Source organism: Anabas testudineus, chromosome 14, assembly GCF_900324465.2.
Source record: "Anabas testudineus chromosome 14, fAnaTes1.2, whole genome shotgun sequence".
In the NCBI taxonomy this organism is placed as follows: Eukaryota; Metazoa; Chordata; class Actinopteri; order Anabantiformes; family Anabantidae; genus Anabas; species Anabas testudineus.
In genome coordinates this window covers 15,879,382-15,902,219 of record NC_046623.1, presented here as the reverse complement: position 1 = coordinate 15,902,219, position 22,838 = coordinate 15,879,382, and the positions used below count along the sequence as shown (strand labels likewise).

Below are 22,838 nucleotides of genomic sequence, written 5' to 3'. Positions count from 1 at the left end.
AGAAAGAAAATCTCCATCAGACCTCATTTAAATGGGTCCGTGATAATATAATTGATAAGATTATTTAAAAGAGTAAAAGTAGGTTGTTCACCACTACTCCGAACAGTGGGCATTACACACTGATCTACAAACCCAAGTGGATACAGGAAAAGTGGAACACCCTATCACTTATTAGACCTCAAGTCTCAACAAATTAGGTCTTAAACTAATAATTGTTTATTTCTGTCTGAGAGATACATGAGCTCTCACTCAGTAGTTCTGCACACACCAGTTACATCTTATAGAAACACATTCAGCAATCATGACACGTGAATTCTAAGACTCACTCAGACATTTGTTTATTATTTTTGCATCCTTCAGAGGTTTTAACAACATCTCGTTTCACCAAGTCAAACTTAAGAGTATCAAAGTACATTTAATGCCACGCAAATGAGATTAATGCTACTGACACAATGTACTTAAGGAAATAAAAAGTGAAAATACAAATAGTAAATACAATAGTACAAAAAGGTAAATACAACTGAATTTAAGACTGTTGATGCAGCTTAAACTGTGCTCATAAGCGGCATTTTGCAAGTATTTTACTTGTCAAGTAGGACTGAATGAAAAAAGACGACTTGTGGAAATAAAGCTTCATAACAAGTGGTTCTCCAACCTGATCCTCAAAGTTCACTGCCCTTCCCACTGCTGGTCAACTGGATCAGGTGTGTTCAGGCAAACTAAAGTTGGAGAGGATGCAATGAGGGGCGGCATCTTCCAGCTTCAGATTCACTGGACACACCTGATCCAGGTAATGAGAAGTGGCTATGGGTGTGGACAATACCACCATCATAAAACACAAAATCATACAAGCTAGAATCAAGGGCAACAAGATTTATTTTTCTTATTTTAACGCTGAGAGGATTAAAATAAATATGCAATTCAAATATATAAAACTACCATAAGTTATTAATTTATGTTAAATACTGTGAAAAAATAAATATGCTGAGATCTGGGTCACTGTAACTTTCACTTTTTACTTGGAAAACTGTTTAAACCTTTATGGTAGCCAATGGCTACATACATGAATTACTTTGAGCTGTAGTTCACTGTTGTGTTGTTGTGAACTTTGCTGGCTGTGCATCATTCTGAGGGACTGCAAATATGAATCATTTTGAAGATAACATCAAGTAATTTACACTTAGTCTGTGAAGATTTTTAAACACTAAAATATCTTAGAATCGAATTCATCTAATCTAATTCACCTTCTAAAAGCTTGATTCCAGGTTTGGGGAAGATTTCAGTCGTTTTTTTTGCCCTTCGTGAAGTTTCTCCGCTGGCTACAAGTGATGAGGTGTCTCATCAGCTCAGGTAACTGGATGCTGACTCCTGTTGGCGTCACATCCTTTAGTGACTCAGTGCAGTTTATCTGAAAGGCAAGAAATCACGTTGATTCAGTGCACTGCATTTAATTAATGTTTCAATTAAATCCTTTTTATTAATTAATCCTTAAGGTAGTGTGTAATACCTTAAATGTCTCTAACACATGACCCGAATTATAAAATGTAAAATTAAAAGGGAATTCTTACATTTTTCTGTTCGATAAAAACCCTCAAGTTATTCACAAGTTTCCCGGCGTGCTCTGGACGCTCATGGAGGATCTCGTACACTTTGCAGAAGAACTTGTCCTGTATGCAACATAAGCAAAGATGTATTATCTTTTAAAATATAAATCAGGCACAAACATGCTGTAAAATTATAAACTTCTCACAGCAACATGTCTTTAATTAGCAAGTTTCTCACACAAAACTAAAATCTAACACAAATGTAATACTAGGGGACACAAAACTCCTCTGACCTCACAACCAGCCTCAACCAGAGGACGCACATCATCCACAAAGAATTCCTGCAACAAACAATAGAAAAATTAGATTTATTGTTGAACATGTAACAATAATTAAACAAACAAAGAAAATAATGGTGCTTATAAGATGAGATCTTACCTTAGTGAGAGATTCATTGTATTTTTCAGCCAGATGGATGATAATGTTTAGGTTAGCGTCAGGCTTTGAATGAGTAGGACTGGCGATAGCTGGAATGACCAGCAGAGACAGAGCAGAGACCAGCAGAAGCATTGTTGTCTTCATGACACTCTGGAAGATGCTTTTTTTCAAGAAGCCCTTAAACTGATCACTCGAATAGTCAGTTTGCAGTCGATTCTGAGGTCTTGTCTGAGAACAGATTTATACTTGATTTGCCCACGCCCCGCTTTTGCTACGTACTTCCACCCATGTTAAAAAACGAATGCAGTGAGATAAGATTTAGTGGTTGATGAGGTACTTCGTCAAAACTAGGCTACAATTCTCTGAACCCGATCTATGGTGTCGGTAGTCATACTAGTAACAAAAGAAAAAGAAAACCTTTCTAACCAGCAATCTGTTAATGAAGTGAAGGAAGACACAGTCATATGTTAAACACCAAGGTAAACCACAAGAAATTTAATGACAGAACATTATGGATTCTCCAAATCACAAAGTCACTCACAAAGTGGCAAACATGGAAATATAATGATAAATATAATATAATGATACTGCCCTGATGTTTGAAGAACAGGCTCCACTGCTGCTAACAGTTAGTTTACAAAGACTAATGACACTAGGTCAATTCTCAAAATGTTCATTTGAAATAGTCTTGAGCCACTGTTGTTTCAGTACCATTAAGATATTATTTTTATAATTTGCTTTGTATGAACAGAATTACACGCATTTGACTTTGATTCACTTTATGTAGGTTTCTATTTCAGGATGGAGGCTGCCCATTTTATGCATTAGAATAATAGTTGAACAGTTTATCTTGAAACGTTGTGAATTTGTGAAAACACACAAAGACGCTTTAAACAAGACAATGATCAGTTAAAGGATTGATGGGGTTGTTGTAGGCAACCATAACATATTAATTATGTTTAGGTTACTAAACTATGACTTTAAGGAGGAATATTACAAACACAGAATGCTTTTAAAGAGATTTTCTCCAGGTTGATGGAGAGAAGAAAGGGACACGTAAAGGCTGTGTTGCACATTTAAAATGTTGCATATTGAATTATGGAGATTTGCCAAACTACTACTTGGAGTATGGTGCAGAACATTTAACTTCCCAGACAGCTAACAGGAGTGACTTAAAAGCTGCAGAAAACTGGAATATTAAAAATATGGGAAACACTGGTGTGTGTGCTCAGCAGTTTAAAGAGTCATGCGTCTGCTCAGTGAAGATAGGATGAGAGGGAAGTGATGCTGCACTTTGTGATCTCAGAGTTCTGATCCTGGTTCTTACGGATGCGGTAGAAATGCTCGATGTAGCTGGACCGCCCCAGCAGCTCCACAAAGTCCTCATCGTGGGTGATGATCAGCAGCTGGAAGTTACGCTGGCGAGAGCGATTCTTAATGATCCTAAGGAGAGAAGAGACAAAGAAGAACATAAACCTCATGGTTGTTATTCACAGTAACTACAGTATACGGCAGAAGTAACTTACACAAACTCAAGTTTAATACTGGGGTTAAAATAAGTTGACATAAAAATACTATACTACTATAATAAAAACTGCACTTATAAAAGTAGTACTTTAACAAATGTACCTTCTACCTCTGATTTACAGTAACTTACAGAAAACACTTCATCTTATCAGTAATTGACTGATTATCTAGTGCGTTTTATTAGTGTACTTCAAGAGATTAGGTCAGTTTCATGTTTGCTGAAATGCTGCAGATAATAATACATTTAATGGTGTGAAACGTTTCTGAAACCAAGACCGAAACTCGTCTCAAGGTTCCGGAAGACAAAACCATGCCACCCCGCCGTGCCATGACCCTGACATCTGACAGCGCTTGAGGCCAGAGTGTAGGTCATCCATATATTGAAAGCCCCCCAGAAACAAAACAGAAACTGAAGTATGGAGTTCACCGTGGGATTGTGGAGAATTGGTAAAACCCTAGCATTTCAGAAGCAAAAAAAAAAAAAAAAAAGCCTCCTTGTAGTAAACTACAATTATTAAAATAATTTAAAAAATATATATATATAAAAAAAAAAAAAAACATTTTTTTCTCTGAATTTCTTTTTTAATTTTAATAAAGAATTTTAAAATATAGGAAAACGGTTTCATTATTAAAGCTGTGAATCTGTGCATCGAGTAAAGAGGTACAAATGTTATTTATGTGTATATACTGACTCCACAAGTGCATGTGCCAGTGACTCAATGTTTTCCCGGTCCAGGTTGGTGGTGGGCTCATCCAGGGCCAGAATCCCACAGTTCAGACAGAAGGTCTCTGCCAAAGCTAGACGGATGATCAGAGACGCTAACACCTAGACACATACACATTGTTTAGACGTCTTTATAGTACTTTCTTACATCATGAAATAAAATGTGCTGTGCTGTGTGCTGTTACCTTCTGACCAGCACTGCAGCGTCCTCTCATATCCAAAGCTGTGTCTCCTTTCACCATAACTACCCTGTAGTTGTAAACTCTGCGCCTCACTCCAGCAGATGCGTTCTCATCCATATCAGACCTGATCTCCACATACTCAATATCTGAAAAGTAGGCATGACAGACAGAAAATAAGTATATATTGTAAATACTACATAGAAATAATGGATTTTTAACAAGTGAAATGTACCTTGACCCCTGTAGGTGCTACGCCATAGGTCTCTGATAATCTTGTTGATCTCATCCATCTTCATGCTGTGGAACTTCATGATGGTTCTAGGAAAAACAAAGATACAAACTGCTGGAAAACACATCGTCTTTGGAATGATGTGTTACAAAAATCTAACTGTACATCAAATAATAAATAGACCACCACACTTGACCCAATATGACTGTCAAGCATTTCCTCCATCCTTTTGTATATGTGCAACATATTTATAATAGGTGTGTAAAAATGAAAATGAGAACAGAAAGTGGTGTTGGATTAGACCATGTGGTGGACTAAAGTAATCTGATGCATACCACACCAAGGTGCATACAAGCATGCATGCAAAAGGCATCAATACCTGAATTCAACCTGACACAGGATAGGTATCACTAAACCTTCCTGCTGCACAGGAGTTTGACCTGACTGACTTCAAACAAGAAGCTATTTTCTGCTAATGTGGTAAAAAAATGTTTGCAACAGCAATAATAATAAAAAAAAAAAAAGAAAATAAATCTTTTTAATATTGATTAAAGACATAGATAACATATCAATACATCAATGTCACTGGATGTTGCTTTCCTGTATACCAAGAAGCATTTTTGTCTACAATCTAGCAAATTGACGAGAAACTAATGTGGTCTAAAAACACCAGAACGATAACAATGTAACTAACAGCGCTGCTTCTGTCATATTGTGGATAAGAACACAAACCATGAAGAAAGGAAGCAGAGGAGTCCTTATCCATCCATCTGTTATACTCTATCGTATTTGAATAATTGCTGATTCAACAGAGGAAGGGGAAAACTTCTGACTTGCAAGGGTACCAGAAATGCCATGTGACTTGGACATGCTTGTAGTTCACTCAGCAACTCTGAAACTGCAGTGCTGGACAAAAAAATAGGTTTTCGTCATTCCGTATACATTAGCACAAGCGGTAAACACGTTGACATTTGACGCATTCTTTAATTTCTCTTATGAATCTTTATTGGCCAAATAACAGCAGCCATCTACGCCCAAGCAGACTGCACCTGCTTTTTAGACATGAGAGCTTCTGGGTTCGATAAATCACATTGTTTGCGCTCAATTCATGTATTTAATTAATTCAAGCATTTGGAAAAAAAAAAATGGAAAAAATCAGTCTGCAAATTTATGAAGTCTGGAATTTCATTTTTCATTACACTGCTGTAGTATACTGTTATACCAGGGTATAAGTGGTATATCACTGACAGGTGAAGTAGATACACTGGTACTTGTTAACGAGTGGAATATATTATGCAGCATTTAAATGGTCAGTTCCTGAAAATAGAGGAAAACAGGGAAGTAAAAGGATCTAAGTAAGTTTGACTAAAGCCAAATTGTGAAGGCTGGCTAGATGGGTTAGAGCATAATTTGACATTTTGACAATTTGATTTAATATCGACTAGGATGGTTCCTTACAGTCCACTACCCACCCCGTCTCTAGCACGGCATCTAGAAATGGGTGGTTCTGGGGTGTGTTGCATTATAATCTGAGACCTACAGATGAAACCTGTATTGGCTACCATAGTCACAGTAGAGCATTCTTTGTTATTGACCAGATCACAAGCCTTTTGTTTCTACATATGCAAGAACAATAAATAAAAGCACAACAAATATATTAAATGAATGAAATGAAAATTACTATCCAGTTCTGCATATACATCAGACAACCACTTTTCCCCAAAAACAAAACAAAAACTGTAAAGCTATACTAAAAGTAGTATAGAAATTATGGTTGTTATGGCAAAACCGGAAATCCCATTTAGTTTACACACCTACAGTAATTGGTCTGTCTCTGTGACCCATTAACCTGGTAGCCTTCTTTGAGATACTCCATACTGAGATTCAGTTTCACTAGATCAAAACAAGACTTGGACAACTAATCATCTGGTGCAGTAAATACAACACTGAAATTAAAAATATATATGTTTTTTGGTTTTAATTAAAGGCAACATTTTTTACTTTTGTGGTTTGGCATTGGTAAAGTTAGTCTACCTTGGTAGTTAGTTTTGTGTATTTAACAGCGGCTGCACAAGCACACAACTAACCAGTTACAATTCAAAGTCATTTCAACAATTATGTGACAATGGCATCATTGTCTCAGCACTTTGACCAATCATGCAGACACAGCCATGTGTTGCAGAGTGCATGACGAAGGGAGTTTTTTTTCCGACTCCCAAATCAAAAAATCTAACACACGTCTGTGCATTCAAACAGAAACTGTGACCTGGATGCCTAGTCTGCTGGAAGGCTGCTTAAGTCTGATTTTAATCATGACAGCAACAACCCACACATATGGGTAAATGATGCTTGTGCTGTCTTCTCAGATGGTATCTGTGACAGTGAGTTCACACTTTCTTGCTGAGGCAGATTTAGGCCTTTGATGTCCAAGTAATTGTCTATCACAACAGACAGACATTATGACTCTCAATTAAATCTGTGACGACAAAACCAAATAATGGAATAATGGATTTGATGAAAGAGAGACGGTAAAATGAAAAAGAACCACAGGTTGCCAAAGCTGCTTTTGCTTAGGAAGCGGAGAGGAACTCATTTTATCTTTCGAATTTAAACAAATAATTTTTAATTTCTGAAGACACTGAAAACAAACACTTCTAAATAAGTAACTTTGCACCAATGCTTTTATTTATTCAGACAGCTGAGGGTATAGGAGGTATCTCCCTCTACTTTCTTTTCCCCTCCACTCCTGTGCTACCCCTCTGCAGCTACACACAAAATGCAAAAAACAAACAGAATCAAAACATGAAAAATAAAGTCTGCAATCACCCATATAACATTGTTTAGGTATTATTTTTATAAATACCATCATCTCAAATATCCCTGAAATACCATTCATTCAGGTACTCGTGGATGCGACAACCTAATTTATATTTGTGTGCATTTTGTTTATTATGTGATCAGTATCTTTTTAAATAATTAAAGCTATAACACGCAACTAAAGGTAGTGCTAGCTTGAAACTCAAAACCAATTCACTGTTCTCAGAATGACAGGCTTCACAGCCCCAAATACAGAAAGCCTACATTATACTAGGAGTTTTGAGGTGACAAGTTAAAAACGATGATGCGCTATATGATAACAACTTCAATGCTGTACACAGAGTCAGCCAGGGGGTCAAACCAAGACCCCTGTTGTTGTGTAGAACCTTTCAGTAGAAAAACATTTAATGTCATTGTCGGGAACAGAACTGACATCACTGTGTGACTGAGTTTCCCCCACCACAAGGCCACTGCCTCTCTACCGAACAACGTACAAAGGTTGCAGTGGTTTGGCTTCAACTGTAAGTCTGATACCAACAGAGAAACTACTAAAGATGGTTATTCAAAGGATGTGTTCAAGAGAAAACTAAACCTTAGAAAAACGACTAAATGCATTAAGTATTTCTGTATAACTACTGATGCTTATTCCAAATGTATTTATTTCATTTATTTGTTTATCTTTATTTATTTATTACTTGTTGATGTTTCTTTACTACTTTGTGGAAACTGTAAATTTAACTGTGGATAATAATTGTGTGTAAAATAGTTGTATAATTTCTTATTTTTTAAATTGTCATCATTGACTACAAACTTTCAAAAAAGATACTGGACAACTCTCTCAGTTTATTAAAAAAACCACACACCTTACGACCATCGTATTACTGAAATACCACATTAATACAATAAGCCACTCAAACTCAAACAGTATGATTGTTTTTTGTATTATGCGATAGTTCCATCACCAATAGTTTTAATTGTTACACATATGTATTTTCTGTACTTTTATGAAATTAAATCACAACTTTGCAAAAATACTAATCAGTAATCAAGCAGTTTGACCATCAAATCACTGAGTCAGATCTGTCTCAGTATGCACTGTCCCAGACCAAGTAGATGTCCCACCCATTTACACAAACTTAACCTCAGGAACTGTTTTATGTTTAGATAAAATAACACATCATTCCTACCTACCTAATACAAAGGTATTTGTGAGCACTTACTGATCAAGGGCCTTGTAGTAGAGATCCAGGTCCTTAATGACAAGCTCTGTAGTCCTCATTATGATCATCTTGTCCTTGTAGCGTTCTTCAGCTTTGTCATACTGATCTTCTCGCAGCTCTTTTCTGCAAATGAATAATTCAAAGAGCAAGTTTAACTGATACACTTAAAGAAATGATGATAAATAACAGATTAGACAAAGGAATTAGTGATGTTTTGTGATTATAATGCTTGACTGCTGGAGAAAAAGTGTAAACGTGGCAACATATCTTCATGTTTCACCTATAATGAAGTATCTCCTCCTCAAAGCCTTTCTGACGACCCAGCGCAATACTGCGGTTCTTCTTCAAGTCTTCTAACTTGCGCTCTGCTTCACGCCGTTCCCTGAATAATGCCAGCAGATGATAAGTTTAAAATATTGAGAGTCACATTAAATATCACAAAGTAGTGTGACCATGATTTCTCTAGTGAAAATGTAAATGAAACTTTGTGCCTCTGTATTTGGCACTGTCTTGAAATCTAGGTTACTGTGCCACTTGAGCCCTTTCTTTGCTTGATAACGATGTAGTATTCTTACTGGCGTAGCTGCAAAACTTGCATGTTGCCCATTTCTTTCAGTAGTGCCTCGCGTTTAGCCACCACCTCCTTCAATTCCTCAATGCGCTTCCTCAAGGTCAGGTTGTCCTGCAACCAGCGTTCCTGGACCTAGAAAATATAAAAATGTGAGACTGGACTAATCACTGCCTCAAACCATTTTGGTGTATTCAATTTTAATAAAGGTATTATTGATGAGTTATTAGAGTACTTTGAACTCTTTAAAAGTAAAAGGCAAATAATAATAATAATAATAATAATAATAATAATAATAATAATAATAATAATAATAATAAGATAACAACTTAGGAGGTCATGCCTTTTGTGTGTCTATGTCCTGGCGAATGCTTCCCATCTCTTTGTTTATCTTCTCTTTATGCTTCTCAGCCTCATGTAGCTGAGTATTGGTTTCTTGAAGCTCAGCCTCTTTTTGCTGCAATAGAAACATCATGTCAAAATTGTTCACTAATAAAAAAATTTAAAAAATCTTAACACAATTAAAGCTGAGTTTATAGAGGTGATATGAAATAAAATGCTATCGCTTGAGTAAAAGTAAAGTTAAGCTGTTCTTTAGAGGTAAATGGGAGCAGCATACACACAAACCATTAGCATATAAGGCAACCACAAAAATAGCACCTACAGGAATCAGAAAAGCAGATGTATGAAGTACGACAGCACCAAACATTACCTCTTTGTATTTGTCTTTGCCCTCATTAATGTATTTGGTGATGTCTCTTTCCAACGTGTCGATCGTCTTCACTCTCTCTTTAATGGCATTTATCTGTCAGGGGCAAATTGTTTGAAAGTAGATTAAGTAAAGATAAAAAAAATCATATATGTTGTAGAGAAAGTTTAAAACTGCTTGTAGTGCATCTGTATCCTAGTATTACTTTGTGTTTATTTGATAAATATGTGCAGTTCAAGTTTAGAGATAGGGTAGAGTGAATATGTGTCCACCTTCTCCTGCCCTTCTTCCTGCTTCTGCCTCCTGCGCTCAACCAACTCCTGCTTCTCCTGCTGCAGCTTCTCCAGAGTAGCAGACAAAGGGGAAAGCTGTTCCTTTGCTTCCTGGTTGTACAAAGCGAGGTAAAACATATTATTTGTTTAGGGAACAGGCATTCTTCACGTTCTGTACATTTAAAAAAGGAGTTATATAAAAAGTTCTCACACATATAAAAGATTATAGTATTGGGAAAAAATATACAGCATTGTTAAGGTATTTTGGTTTTAGTTCTGCATATCAACAGAATGGATTGAAAATAAAAAAAACAAAACAAGATCCGCTTTCATGACGGGTTTAGGGTCATTTTCCACCAGCATCAGTCCATCTATCCTTCAGTTTTCAAGCATTGGGTACAAGTTTCTTTTGGCAGTTCCATTAACAGCCGTACACGTTGACACCATAACATTAACGCCACCTAGGTCAAAGATGAGGTAGTAAGCTTTGGATCATAAGCTGCTCCTTCCCTTCTCCAGACTATTCTAATCTCATATGTTGATTCAGCATTATGTTATGTGTTCTTGAGGCTTACCAGTGGTGTACACCTTGTGGTAAACCCTCTTGATTGCCAATTCTGACAAAGATTCAATTACTTCCTGGTGGATGTTCTTTTTCTGGTCAGCTGTTATAAAGAGGTTTTTCTCCACTACTGAGGGAGGTCTTCTGTCATACACCACACATTTCCATGGTCTTTAGAGCCTTTTATTGTTCCAGGGATCATCACAAGCTTCTTTGTTTTGTTATCCCCAATGGACGTATTTAGATTTTGCAGCCTAATAATGGCTTGCTTCTCTAAAATTAACAGCTCTTTCTTATTGACAATTAACAATAATGTATTCTAAATGCAATAACTACAAAAAAACAATACAATTACCCTGATGTCCCTGGTTAAAGCCTGTATTTCAGTGGTGAACTCAACACACTGCTCCGCCAGCTGCTGCTGTTTCTGCATGTCACTGCTCAGCTGAAGCTTCTCTGCTCTCGTCTCATTCACAGCACTTTTCAGTGCCTGAATCTGATCCTGTTGGTCCTGGATCAGCTTACGTTTCAGCTCTATCTTGCTGGAGGCTGCAAGGAAAAAGAAAAAAAAAAAATGCTGATCAACAGGTCAACAATCTGCAGAGATGCTTTGAAAGAAGACCAATTTAGAAGATCATTTAGTGCATCGCATAAGATTTAAAACTTATGCTGACACTGCAGAAGCATGTGGATGTCTATAAATTCCCATCTTACTGGTATCGAGCTTATGTTGAGTTTCTTGTTTCTCCTGACTGACTTGCTGAATAGTCCTGGTCAGGTCTACTCCCTGGAGTTTCGTAGCCTGCTGAGCTATTTTCCTCTCCACCTCTTTAAGGTCCATCTGGAGTGAAAAAAAAATTCCACAAGATAAATAAAGACAGGATAGAAACATGGGTAAGATTGAATTGTACATACAGTTTCAGGACGCTGCAGTGTCTTAAGAGTGATGCCACTCAATCACCACAACTGTACGAATTTAACTGAAGTGAGACGTTGAGATGGGCAAGCTACCAGGTATCGGTCCATAAGAGATATGTCCTGCAGGCAGGCTTTGGCCGTTTCCTCCTCTGACATCAGGGTACCAAGCAGTGTTTCCTGTTCGTCCACCTCTTCCTTCAGCCTCTCAATTTCTCTATTCACAGACTGTAGACGGTTTTTCAGCTCAGGCAAATCCTTTTCTTGAACCTGTACAATTGACTGCCTGAGAGAGAGAGAGAGAGAGAGAAAGAGAGAGAGAGAGAGAGAGAGGGGAAAGGAGAAATAAAATATTATCAGCAGAGAGTGATGGGGTCTATAATTATGTAAGTGTTTCCACATGTAGGCTGAACTGTGAGGTTATACTAAGGTCATAAAAACTAGGTTACTAATCAGGGATATGTCTAACATGAAGAATCTAGCTCCCTCTGGTGGAGTATGTGCCAGAAAACCTGCTAGAAGCCAAGAACCAAGGAATATAAAGCTATGAAAATACATAATGAATTGTACAAATAGCAGAACAAGTTTTTAAATTTAAATTATTTTATTTCAGTATATGAATCATGTGGTAAACATATGCAGTTGGCTGGTAAGGACTCACTATTTTATTATTGAACACTACTAATTTACTATTGAATCAACACAGTAAAACACATGACAAACAAGTCTGTTTGGCGTTAAAAAAAGGTGACTGAGTGAATTAATTAAGGATATTTTTGCCAACTTTAGTCTACTGTTGTAAATTTTCTTAACCATGGTGTTAACCAAGTGTAAACAAAACAACACTATACCTGACAGGTCTGAGAGCCATCATCTCATCTCTCTTCCTTTCCTTCTTCTTGAGGTCCTGCTCAGTGTTTTTCAGTTTGTCCGGCACCAGCCGTAATTTGGACTGCATGTCGCTGATAACTTCCTGCAGATCAGACTCAGAAGGGAACGTCCGCTGGCACACAGGGCAGCAAGGTTCTCGCTCCTCTGTTAGCTGGCTGATAAACTGGGTGTACACTGCTGTGGCTCCAGCTAGCATGGCTATACAAAAACACAGAGAAAAATACAATACAATAACTATATACAACAGACATTAGAAGGTTAAAACTGTATTGTGGTACTGCCCGTAACATCATTTACGGTGTCACATTCTTATAATACAAACATCAATTTCTTGTCCCTCACCATGTGTTTGTGGTACTGATCACTGGCTTCCAGTGCAGCCCTCAGTGCATACTTCTATTTACCTCTTTGCTTGGAGATCTTCTCCAGATCGTCCTGCAGTTTGCCCAAATCCTGCTCCAGATCCTGACTGCCACACACATTGAAGAACCTCTCTTCGTCACCCGCCAATTGCTGCTCCTTCTTACGCAGCTCGGCACCAATGTGGCTTTTATTCTGTTCACTTGATGCCAGATTCTTACTGTGAAAATTATTATAATTATTAAATTTAAAATGACATAATACTACCAAGTGCCACAGAGTTTTTAAATCATTCATTTCATTTATCTGTGATAAATCTGACTAACTTCAGTTTGGCAAGTCTGTCCCTGGTGTTGTTGATTTCTTTAGACTTGGCATAGATCCAGTCCTCCAGCTCTCTCTTGTTGGGAAAATGGCCCAGCAGTGACACAAGATCCTCACTGTGACGAGACTTTATCTTCCGTACTTGCTCTTCCTTCTCTGTCTGGGGAAATGAGAGAAGAAAGGCAAGAGGCACAAAAGAAAGAAGAGAGAAAGGAAAGATGACAAGAACCAGTAAAGAAATGGGAGAAAGGTGAAAAGGGGAAAGAAAAGCAGAGACGGGATTAACAATCAAGGTTAAATTACCACCAAGGGTCACTCAGATTACTTGAGAAAGGAATAAGTGTCACTCCACTCCACAGGTAGGGGGTGAATATTCACCTTGTCTTTTTTCAGCATTTCCATTTGTGTGCGTGCAGTGGTGTGTGTGTTCAGCATCTCCATCTCTTGGTCAAGCTGCCTCTGTGCACGGTCAAGTTCAGTCTTATCTTTTTGAAGCTCCAAAACCTCAGCCTTCAGCTCATCCACGTTGGAGTGCTCTACTGCGCTCTGAAGCTCTCGCTCCTGAAGAGGAAAGAAAGGATGAAATAAAAAAACAAAAAAAAACAAAAACAAACAGCTATCCTGCTATAATAAAAAACATGCCCTTTTTATTTTAGTGATCACTTGTTAAATTTCCCACATCTAAGAAACGTTGTCATATCTACTGTCGGTACACTCACCTTGTCAGCCAGGTCATTCTCCAGTTCCTGCAGTCGACTCGACGAACCCTCCAGTCGCTGCAGCTCTGCTCTGACATTCCTTAGTTCTTGCTGCTTCTTTCCTTGCAGGTCTCTCTTCAGCTCCACTGTTCTCTCCAGGCCAGTCTTTTTGTCCCTCATTTCATCAATAGATTGCTGCTTCTGTTGGTCTTTTTCATGCAAGTCCGCCTGATTAAACAGAAGAAAGAGGACAAATTATAAAAATGTTAAATAACAAAGCTGTTAGTATTGCAAACATGTGAACAGACTGAATGAGGGTTGCTTCTGTTAAAAGCACTAGAGGTATATCGTGTCAGTTGAATAAAAAATTACACACAAAGACACAACTGTGACTTTTGTAAGATAAAACAGACTATTTCTTACCAAAACATGGGCGACCGTCTCTTTTTCCTGATCAAGTCTCTGAGCAACAAGACGATGAAAACTCTCAAGCTGATGAGGGGTAAAGGGTGTTCGATCATAACCCTCCATTTCCAGAAAAGATGACAAAGAGCGAACCTGAGAGAGAGATAGAGTAGCCATATAAAGCAAGTTATACGTCCATGCACTGAACTCAAAGGATGGCATTTATGTGATTTTAGTAAGTATTTATTCTCTTTATATGGAACAATACTTAACAGTTAGCATAGATACTCTACATGAGTCCAGTCTGTCATCACATTACAAATTTACTAAAACACAGTAACTTACAACAACTAAATTCAATGGGAACAAGAATGAGATGTTAGAAAACAGTTAAGAACATCCATTCAAAACAGTAGTGTTTTGAGTGCTGTGGTACAAGTGTATAGATTTTTTTTTCCTTTTTGTTTTCACCTGAGTATCGCGGTGCTTGATGTTCTGAGTGTGGCGGTCAGCCTCCAGCTGAAGACGACCTGGAAAAAGAGAAGGCAGCAGTTCACCACATTTCAGTTTGTGTTCCAGTTTTGTCTTATAGAAACCCAACATGACATTTGTGCCATAGTTTTCAGAACAGTTACAAATGGAACAGTTACAAACAGAACACTTTTTTCTTGATAGAACAACATCAGACAATTTAGACTTTTGCACATTCATCTGTATTAATTTCATTCTTACTTAGCCTCATGCAACTAAGACAATTTTACAAATAAACATTAAACTGACTACTTTGCTAGCTATGTTGGGGAGGAAATAATGAGAGTTTGACAAAGACTCAATGACCTGTTGTAAATATACACCAGCAACAGTGATTTTTAACTTTACTCAGTCTGATTCTTAGTCCTTTGCTACATAAAGATGCCACACTGTAAGTAAGTCCTACTTAAGATAGTCAAGAAGTAAACAGTTGTGTGCAAAATATTAGTATTTCATCTAATTTATTAGATCTAAAGAGTAGTCAGTCCATCTTAGAGAATCTTTCCCCTGATCAGTTTTTAGAGATTAGTTGAAGAGCAATGATCAACAATATTAAAATAATAGTTCATTTTAAACCAAAAAGTTAAAAATGAAATAAAACAAAGAGACTGGTAAACTTGTGCAGCTGTGTGTACCTTGTTCTACCAGGAGATCAGCCTTGACTCTGTTCAGCCTCTGACACTCCCAGCCAGCTCTCTCCAGCTCCTTCTGGCAATCTGTCAACCTCCTCTCCTTCTCCCTCACCGTCCTCTGGTGGTTCTGGTAAATTTCCTGCAGCTGCTCATCTGAACCCTCGAACACCTACAGCATACACACCGGCTTAGTGGCCCTGAAGCCAATCGGCACAACTTTATGTCAAAAAATAAAACAAATGTCAAGATCAGAGGTATAATATTAACCGGGGTTTTCCATTATTAAAATATATGCACTACCAGAAAATTTGCCTATGCATGTATGAATTTTAGACTTAGACAAGTTATGTTATTTATGGCTCCTGTGAGGCATGGAAGCTTAGAGAAGCTTCAAGCCATCATTAATTCTTATCCATGCAGGCCCATGGAAAACTGACTTTACAGAATTACAACAACCTTGTTTACCATCTGCAGTCTTTTCACTAGGTTCCCATTTAGGGTAATGATATGTCATAGAGAGTGGAGTCTTGAGTACTATTAAGCAGCTGTTTAGTTTAACAAACATTCAGAGATGCTTGCTGTGCTCTTTACTTCTTAACCTCATCATTTAATGTTTTATCTCATTCCTTTTTTCTACCCTTAGTTACTTAGTTGTCTCTTGTCAGATTTTATTTTTAACATTATTTTATTTTAATTTTAACATTTTAGCCACTTGTTGCACCCATTATCACTAATGTCTTTGAGGGGAGAGCAGTGATTCTGGTCCTGAAATTAATGAAGTGTTTCCACCCATCTTTAATTACACACTTGCGATTTAATTTCCTATTCAAGCTTTCCACCTAATTAGTTTTTTACTTTTTGATCATAAAAGTGAAAACTGTCCGTTTACATACCGTTTGTATATTTTACATGTTATTCTGTTACCTGTTCCATTGTTTCCTCCAGCTCCCTGTTGTCTTCTTCCATCTGTTTCTTCCTGCTCTCTAAAGCTTTAATGTCATTGTCTAGCTTCATCACTTTTCCAAGTTTTGTGTCAATATCCATCAGTCGATTCTGAAAATGACATAAGAAATATTACTGGTACACATCATATGTTTACAACTATGACTATGAAGGAACTATAAGGTTTGCAGGGCTTTTATTCATCTGATGCCTGTTAAAAAGTGAATCCAACAGCAATTTCTGTAGTCAAATACCTAAAAATGCTTATGCATTATATATTGGCTAATTTCACATATAAATGAGAGCATTACAGTTCATCTGTGTCAATTCATTAATGTCATGGAGATCTGTTTTTTTTTTTTCATCTCTAGTGTATAAATTGCTGGTGCTGCTACAATTGACAATCTGAATTCAATAAATAATCCAACTTTCCAAACGTGCAGCCAATGAAATAAGTACATAATATATATAAAAATATAAGTAGTTTATCTGGATTTATCAGTGACAAAATTTCCAGATAGTGTGCCATCTTACTAAAAAATTATCATATTTATAGAAACTGTCTATATTACAAATGTGTGAATAAAATGTCTCATCTAAACCTGCCCCCTGAAGACATTTAAAAAATTATGTGTAAGAGTACCTATTGTAATTTATGCTGTTTTAAATGGAAAGCATGCTCACTTTACTTTTAGCGTCTAGGATTGTACATAGCAGTGTGGTCAGTATAAACATATAAAAATAGGCATCATCAACCCACCTCTAGTGGCTCAATTTGGCCCTCTATTTGCTGCACACTGTCCTTAGAAGCCATCAATTGAGCTTCTTTGGTGGCAACGGTTTCTCTAATCTGCTGGGCCTTCTCCTTGTTCTGCTTCAGGTAACGTAGCTCTACCTGACACTCTTTGACCGTTTGGGTCTGTGTAAGACGCAGCTGTCGCATTGTTTCCAAAGCTTTGATATACCTGGGAGGAACACAAACACATAGTAATACAGTTCTCTAGAGTGGTATGATGTGAATGGTGTACACAGGTTATTATTCTGACGTAGGTACATGTTTTTCTTATTTTAATTGTAGGTCATATCATGCTTTTTCATTCAATGGACACAAAAGAAATGCACTAAAACAGACAAACATGTAGGAATTTACTTGGTTGCAGCGAAGATGGAGTCAAACTTGTCTTTGAGTGCTTTTCCCTCACTAAGTGGCCAGTTAGACTCTTCTTGATGACAAAAGATGACATGATTCAGCACAGGTTTTGATACACCTAGTGCAGAAATCATCTCCCGGTCCAGGTCACCACACTTAGACGACAAACTCACCTTTTCACCATCTCTGGAAGAAAGGGGTAATAATGTCTTATTTATAATTACAGAAATCATTATTTTTTTTCCTACTAAATAAATAAATAAATAAATAAACTGTGGCCTACTTTATCCTGGTGATGACCTGCTCTAAGCTTTTGAAGGAATAGTTTTTCGCCTTCTGAGTACAGGACATTGAGCGATGGATGGTGACTTTCCCTCCATTGACATCTGTGAATAAGAGTCGAATCTGTGCTCTCACATCTGTTTCATGAGCATCCTGGAAATCAAACAGCACAAATCTGCTTTATCAAAGATAGCCATGAAAACCTACAGGGGCCTGGAGTAGAGGCTGGCACATTTATTTTAAAGTAAAGACAGACTTTAAACAAGAAGAAGGACATGATTTATGTACTATGTGCTGGTATAAATAATATCAGTGCACAATTTGCAGTACAGTAAGATAATCTAATATAATAAAAAGAAAATTGCTTCAAAATGCCAGTTACTGCAAATAGTACAGGGGAGTGAGCTCACCTTCGGATCATGAACAAAAGCACCACCTTTAGATCCAGGGGGCAGTTCTCCTGATGTTGCATACTTAAGGCACTCAATAATAGTCTAAAAACAAAAGACAAAGGGGTGATATTGTACAAGAAATTAAATCTGAGAGTTGCATTTAGTATTTTGAAATATCTTAGTTATTTTATTCTGCTTTTTTGCGCTTACATGCAAAATATAAAAAAGATGCACATGTCATCACAAATGCATACAGTCAATGTTCTAGTTCATTCCCTACTGGTCATCCTTCACAGAAAACCTTTGCTATTGTCAGATGTGTTCTCATACCGTTTTCCCTGCTCCATTGGGTCCAACAAGCACAGTCAGAGGATTGAAGAAAGAGATGACTTGTTTGTCTTTATCCTCAATCCCAAAGCTCCTCACCCCCAGGATGCTCATCTTGTCTATCTTTGACATTTTTGCTTTTTGAAACAGAAAGACAGAGACAGAGAGCGAAGTGAATATATTACTTAAAAAACAGCAGTGAACAGGGCACGGCGACTATGAGATCGGCAGCAGAACCGATTTAGATGCAAAATGCACGACAACTTCTAAAGCTATTCACACACTTTGTAAGGAGTGTTTGTATGAATATGTGTCATGTATAAATTCAACAACAAACTGTCATGTCATGAGTTCCCACAAAGCTGCTGTACTCCAAAAACGCCTGTCTATATATTTAAATGCTCGTTTAAGGGTCATGTCTTGTAAATAAGACTGACATAAAGCTATGTTTTAAGCTAACTTGGTAAAGTCGTGAGCCTCTTGTGTGGACTTTGTCTGTGAAGCTAATGCTACACACTGTCAACTCTGTAGCAGGCTAACTAGCTTCCAACTCAACTGCTACGTTACGCTTCGGTGTTTAAAAGCTGGTGACACACAAACTGCAACAACCTAAAATAACACACCGGTGATTTTCGTTAAAAGAAGCTGATCTAATTGAATTAAACTCACCTCAAATTGCTGTTGTCGCAGCTCAGATGTAAAAACTTAAAGTTCAGTTTTCACCATATAGTTTTCGCGCTGTGGTGATTGGGACGGAAGTGACGTATCCGGACTTCCGGTAGTGGGCACGCCGACATAGAATAAGAAGTTGATAAATAATATTAAATGTTTTTGTGTTTCTTATGCTATCCACCCAAGTCAGCTTCATTTACACAGTGACTTAATTGATAATATCATGGCAGCACTTTTAAATGCACCAAAAATATTAATTACAACTACATATCTACAGACACGCCTTCTTTATATTCTACTTCTATGACGAAGCTGCGTCTTCTTCTGTGGTTGTTGTAGAACTCCGACAGGTGAGTCGCATCTGACCCAATTATAACATGTGCTTTTCTTTTAACCTGCTTTTTAATTGTTGATAATTGATTCATCGTTTAAGTGATTTAGAGAGTAAAAAATCATTTCATTTCTAAGGATTAACTGTTGTAGGATAAATAAACTCGATGTATTAGTTTTCAAACATTTTTCAGTAGGCCCTACTCTAAATAAGGATATATTCATCTAAAATAATCTTTATTTGCAGCCCTACTTTTCTACGTTTATATCTGATACATGTCTAACATATAATTGTCTTCTGACTGACATTTGGTTACACATACAGTCATTAGGTAACTTAGTTATGAGAAATCTGGTGTTGTCTCTATGTAAAATGAATATTCTCTGCCTTATTGTGGTGAAACAGTTTGGAGTCCTTGTTTATTTACTGTAACAGTGATTTAAACAGCAAGTGCCATGATCACCATTTTTCAGATGGATCTTTCTTGCAAAACATGTCTGATCATTGAAGTGGACAATTTACTAAGTATTAACCACAAGGGGACAGTGTTTCCCTATGAAAAAATCAGTCAAGTCAAACCTATTTGTTTTGCTCTGACACTAGCAGTGTGGCTGTTATTAGAAGCCAGTTAGATGGAGATGAGATTATGTTGTATTTTATTTGAATTAGCAGACAACATAATATGTTAAACACACATTTTCATGATTTGTATAGTAGTTTGTATCTACTTGTAATTGAAATAGAGAGACAGGAGTTATTTTTGAGCCTGTGTTTAGGGTTGAAGAACAGTTTACATCTGTCCACAGGGACCTGCAGTACTGGTGTTTACCACCTGCAGCTAACCCTCTAAAAACCTGAGAACATCTCTCTGAGTTCCTCTCTCTTCTCCCCCACTTGAACGAACGCACACACACTGACTCAGTCTGTCTGTGTTATCAGCCGACTGACTCATTGTGCCTCAGTCTGTTCAGCTCATGGCCCTCTTTCTATTTTCATCCTGTCCTGACATCAAAATGGCATGACCTTGTATCTTGTGTTGGAGTTTATGTGTGTGTTGCTTTGTGCATGTGTTTGAGTGTGAAAACCTAATCCCACATGTCCATGGTCACACTCTTTGTCCCAATGGCTACTGGAATTGGTTTAGTTGGCATTTATAAGGGGGAGGTTACAAAGTCACAGCTTAGTGACTTTAAATAACTGCAGCCAGAAAAAGCTTCTTACTACTTCTTTAAGAAAAATGAAATGATCTGGACTGATTTGAAGGTGCATTGGATGCTCTCTGGGTCTGTGATGGAGTAAAATTCAACATTTCGTGGCAAAACCATATTTTTCACAGCAAAGTAACCAGCAGTAACACCTCAAATTTACTATTGAGGCGCTTTTGGTGCATTCTTCGATAAGGACCTTGTCTTTGTCTTCACACATGGCTACACATTTATCGACTCAGTTTAGGTCAGAAAGGCAGCCAAGAACATGACAGAGAACAGTATTAAAATCAGGATATATGTAGATCGCCCCTTTTATGAATACACCTTTTCTTATTGCTGGCCAATGTAATGATAATAATTTGATACCATATTCAAATCTTCATAAAGATCCCCCTTTTTCTGCTCATTTGAATTGTTTAGTGAGTGAGTGTGTCGTATGCTACCTTGTTCAAACTGCAGTCACGGCACATCCCTGTTCCAAATGGCCTCAATTAAAGATAGGGTGAAAAGGCTGCTATGGTGGAGAAGGGCGATATGCAATAATTGGCACATACAGACATAGTTGTGTTAGGAATAACAAAAGAAACCTTGAGAGGGAGGTTCAAATTCAGTCTACTTTTTCATCTGTGCACTCTCAGATGTCAAAGTTGCTAAAGAGTATTTATATACATAGTTATATAGTTAGATTTTGAAATTGGCCAGAAATTAATAAGATGATCTCTCACAGTGTGAATGCAGAGAGAGACCACTGCAGACACAGATGCTGTAGAGGGGACGAAGCGGGCACAATCACACAAAGCCAGTGAGAGGGGGCGGGAAATGTGCTGGATCTGGCAATTGGAGATAAATTAACCTTATACAAGCGTGGTGGTGTCAGGAGATGCATAACATTGATGGCTCAACAATGAGGAACCAGACCACCACAGCGAAGGAAAAGATGGAAGAGAGAGAAGACGAATGGAGAGGAATCAGAGTCTGTTCTGGAATATATTTTTACATTATGTGCTATTGTATAGTTTTTTCAAATATACTGTACAAATATGAATATAAATTTATTTTTAATGTTGGTGCTAACCATTTAGTAAACCATATACTTTTGAATAATCGTACCTTTCAGACAGCTAATGATCTCCATTCATCTCAATGCATTGTTAAATTGGGGCTACAAAGACTTGACACTTGACAAGTAAGGCCATCTGTTACTGTAACCAGCTTTTGGTGATTTAAGTATGAATCAAAATTTGTGAAGTGTGCCTTGATTTGTACTAAGCTACTGTGAATTATTGTAGTTTTGCAAGGGAGGGCATAAGATGTGGGGGGAACTTCAATTTGAAAATGTAATAATGAATTTACATGCATTTGTTTGTAGGTCTGAATAACTCTGTACAAACAGTCCTGTGAATCACTGGTCAATGTTGTAGGACAAAAGTTGATCGTGAGACATGTAAGAGTGAGTGTTTTTGTTGTTAGTGCATTCTGAACATGCGACTTTGCTGTTGAACTTTACTGTTGTCTGTAAAATCATTCAAGTATCAAATGATCACACGTGACCTCAGATCACAGAATCACTTCCTGTATTTTACTACCAATGTATTTTTGGACATAACATTTGAACAGTTTTTCTATTACAACATGAAATTGAACAGTTACAGCTAATAGTGTTTCGAATTTCCACTCTTGCAGACATAAAAGCCTGTGAGCACAGAAATATGGATATATTGAGCAGATGCTCCAGGGCCCATTGTTGGAATCTCTGGCCATATTGTGTGTTCGCTCTATTTTACAACAGCGTGATTTCCCACTTTGATGGAACTTGATGGAGAATGAGCTGGTGCATGAAAACAGCCAAGGTAAATTTGCCAAGTGGGATCACCCAGATAAGCACAGGCACTACAGGTGCGATTAAGATGGTTTATTGTAAAGTAAACCAATGATGAGTGTAGAGGCAAAGAGGGAGCCAGCTGGTTGTGGTGGAAGACTTTATAG

General features: G+C 37.4%; 1 protein-coding gene across 1 annotated transcript; it reads right to left on the bottom strand.

Annotated features, from left to right (window-relative positions):
* Positions 1-355: 355 nt before the first annotated feature.
* rad50 (RAD50 homolog, double strand break repair protein) lies at positions 356-19,404 on the bottom strand. Its single transcript, XM_026372497.1, has 31 exons — positions 19,311-19,404; positions 18,645-18,778; positions 18,333-18,416; positions 17,924-18,075; positions 17,641-17,826; positions 17,251-17,455; positions 16,473-16,601; positions 15,552-15,717; positions 14,857-14,915; positions 14,404-14,538; positions 14,002-14,208; positions 13,661-13,843; positions 13,285-13,442; positions 13,003-13,178; positions 12,559-12,796; positions 11,804-11,993; positions 11,507-11,633; positions 11,148-11,341; positions 10,231-10,341; positions 9,962-10,054; positions 9,593-9,706; positions 9,257-9,384; positions 8,962-9,063; positions 8,682-8,804; positions 4,648-4,733; positions 4,419-4,561; positions 4,202-4,335; positions 1,983-3,425; positions 1,838-1,885; positions 1,569-1,667; positions 356-1,408 (listed from the first exon to the last, which is right to left on the bottom strand). Exons 2-28 carry the CDS (start codon positions 18,771-18,773, stop codon positions 3,239-3,241), a joined length of 3,939 nt encoding a protein of 1,312 aa, XP_026228282.1. The 5' UTR covers positions 18,774-18,778; positions 19,311-19,404; the 3' UTR covers positions 356-1,408; positions 1,569-1,667; positions 1,838-1,885; positions 1,983-3,238.
* Positions 19,405-22,838: the final 3,434 nt, after the last annotated feature.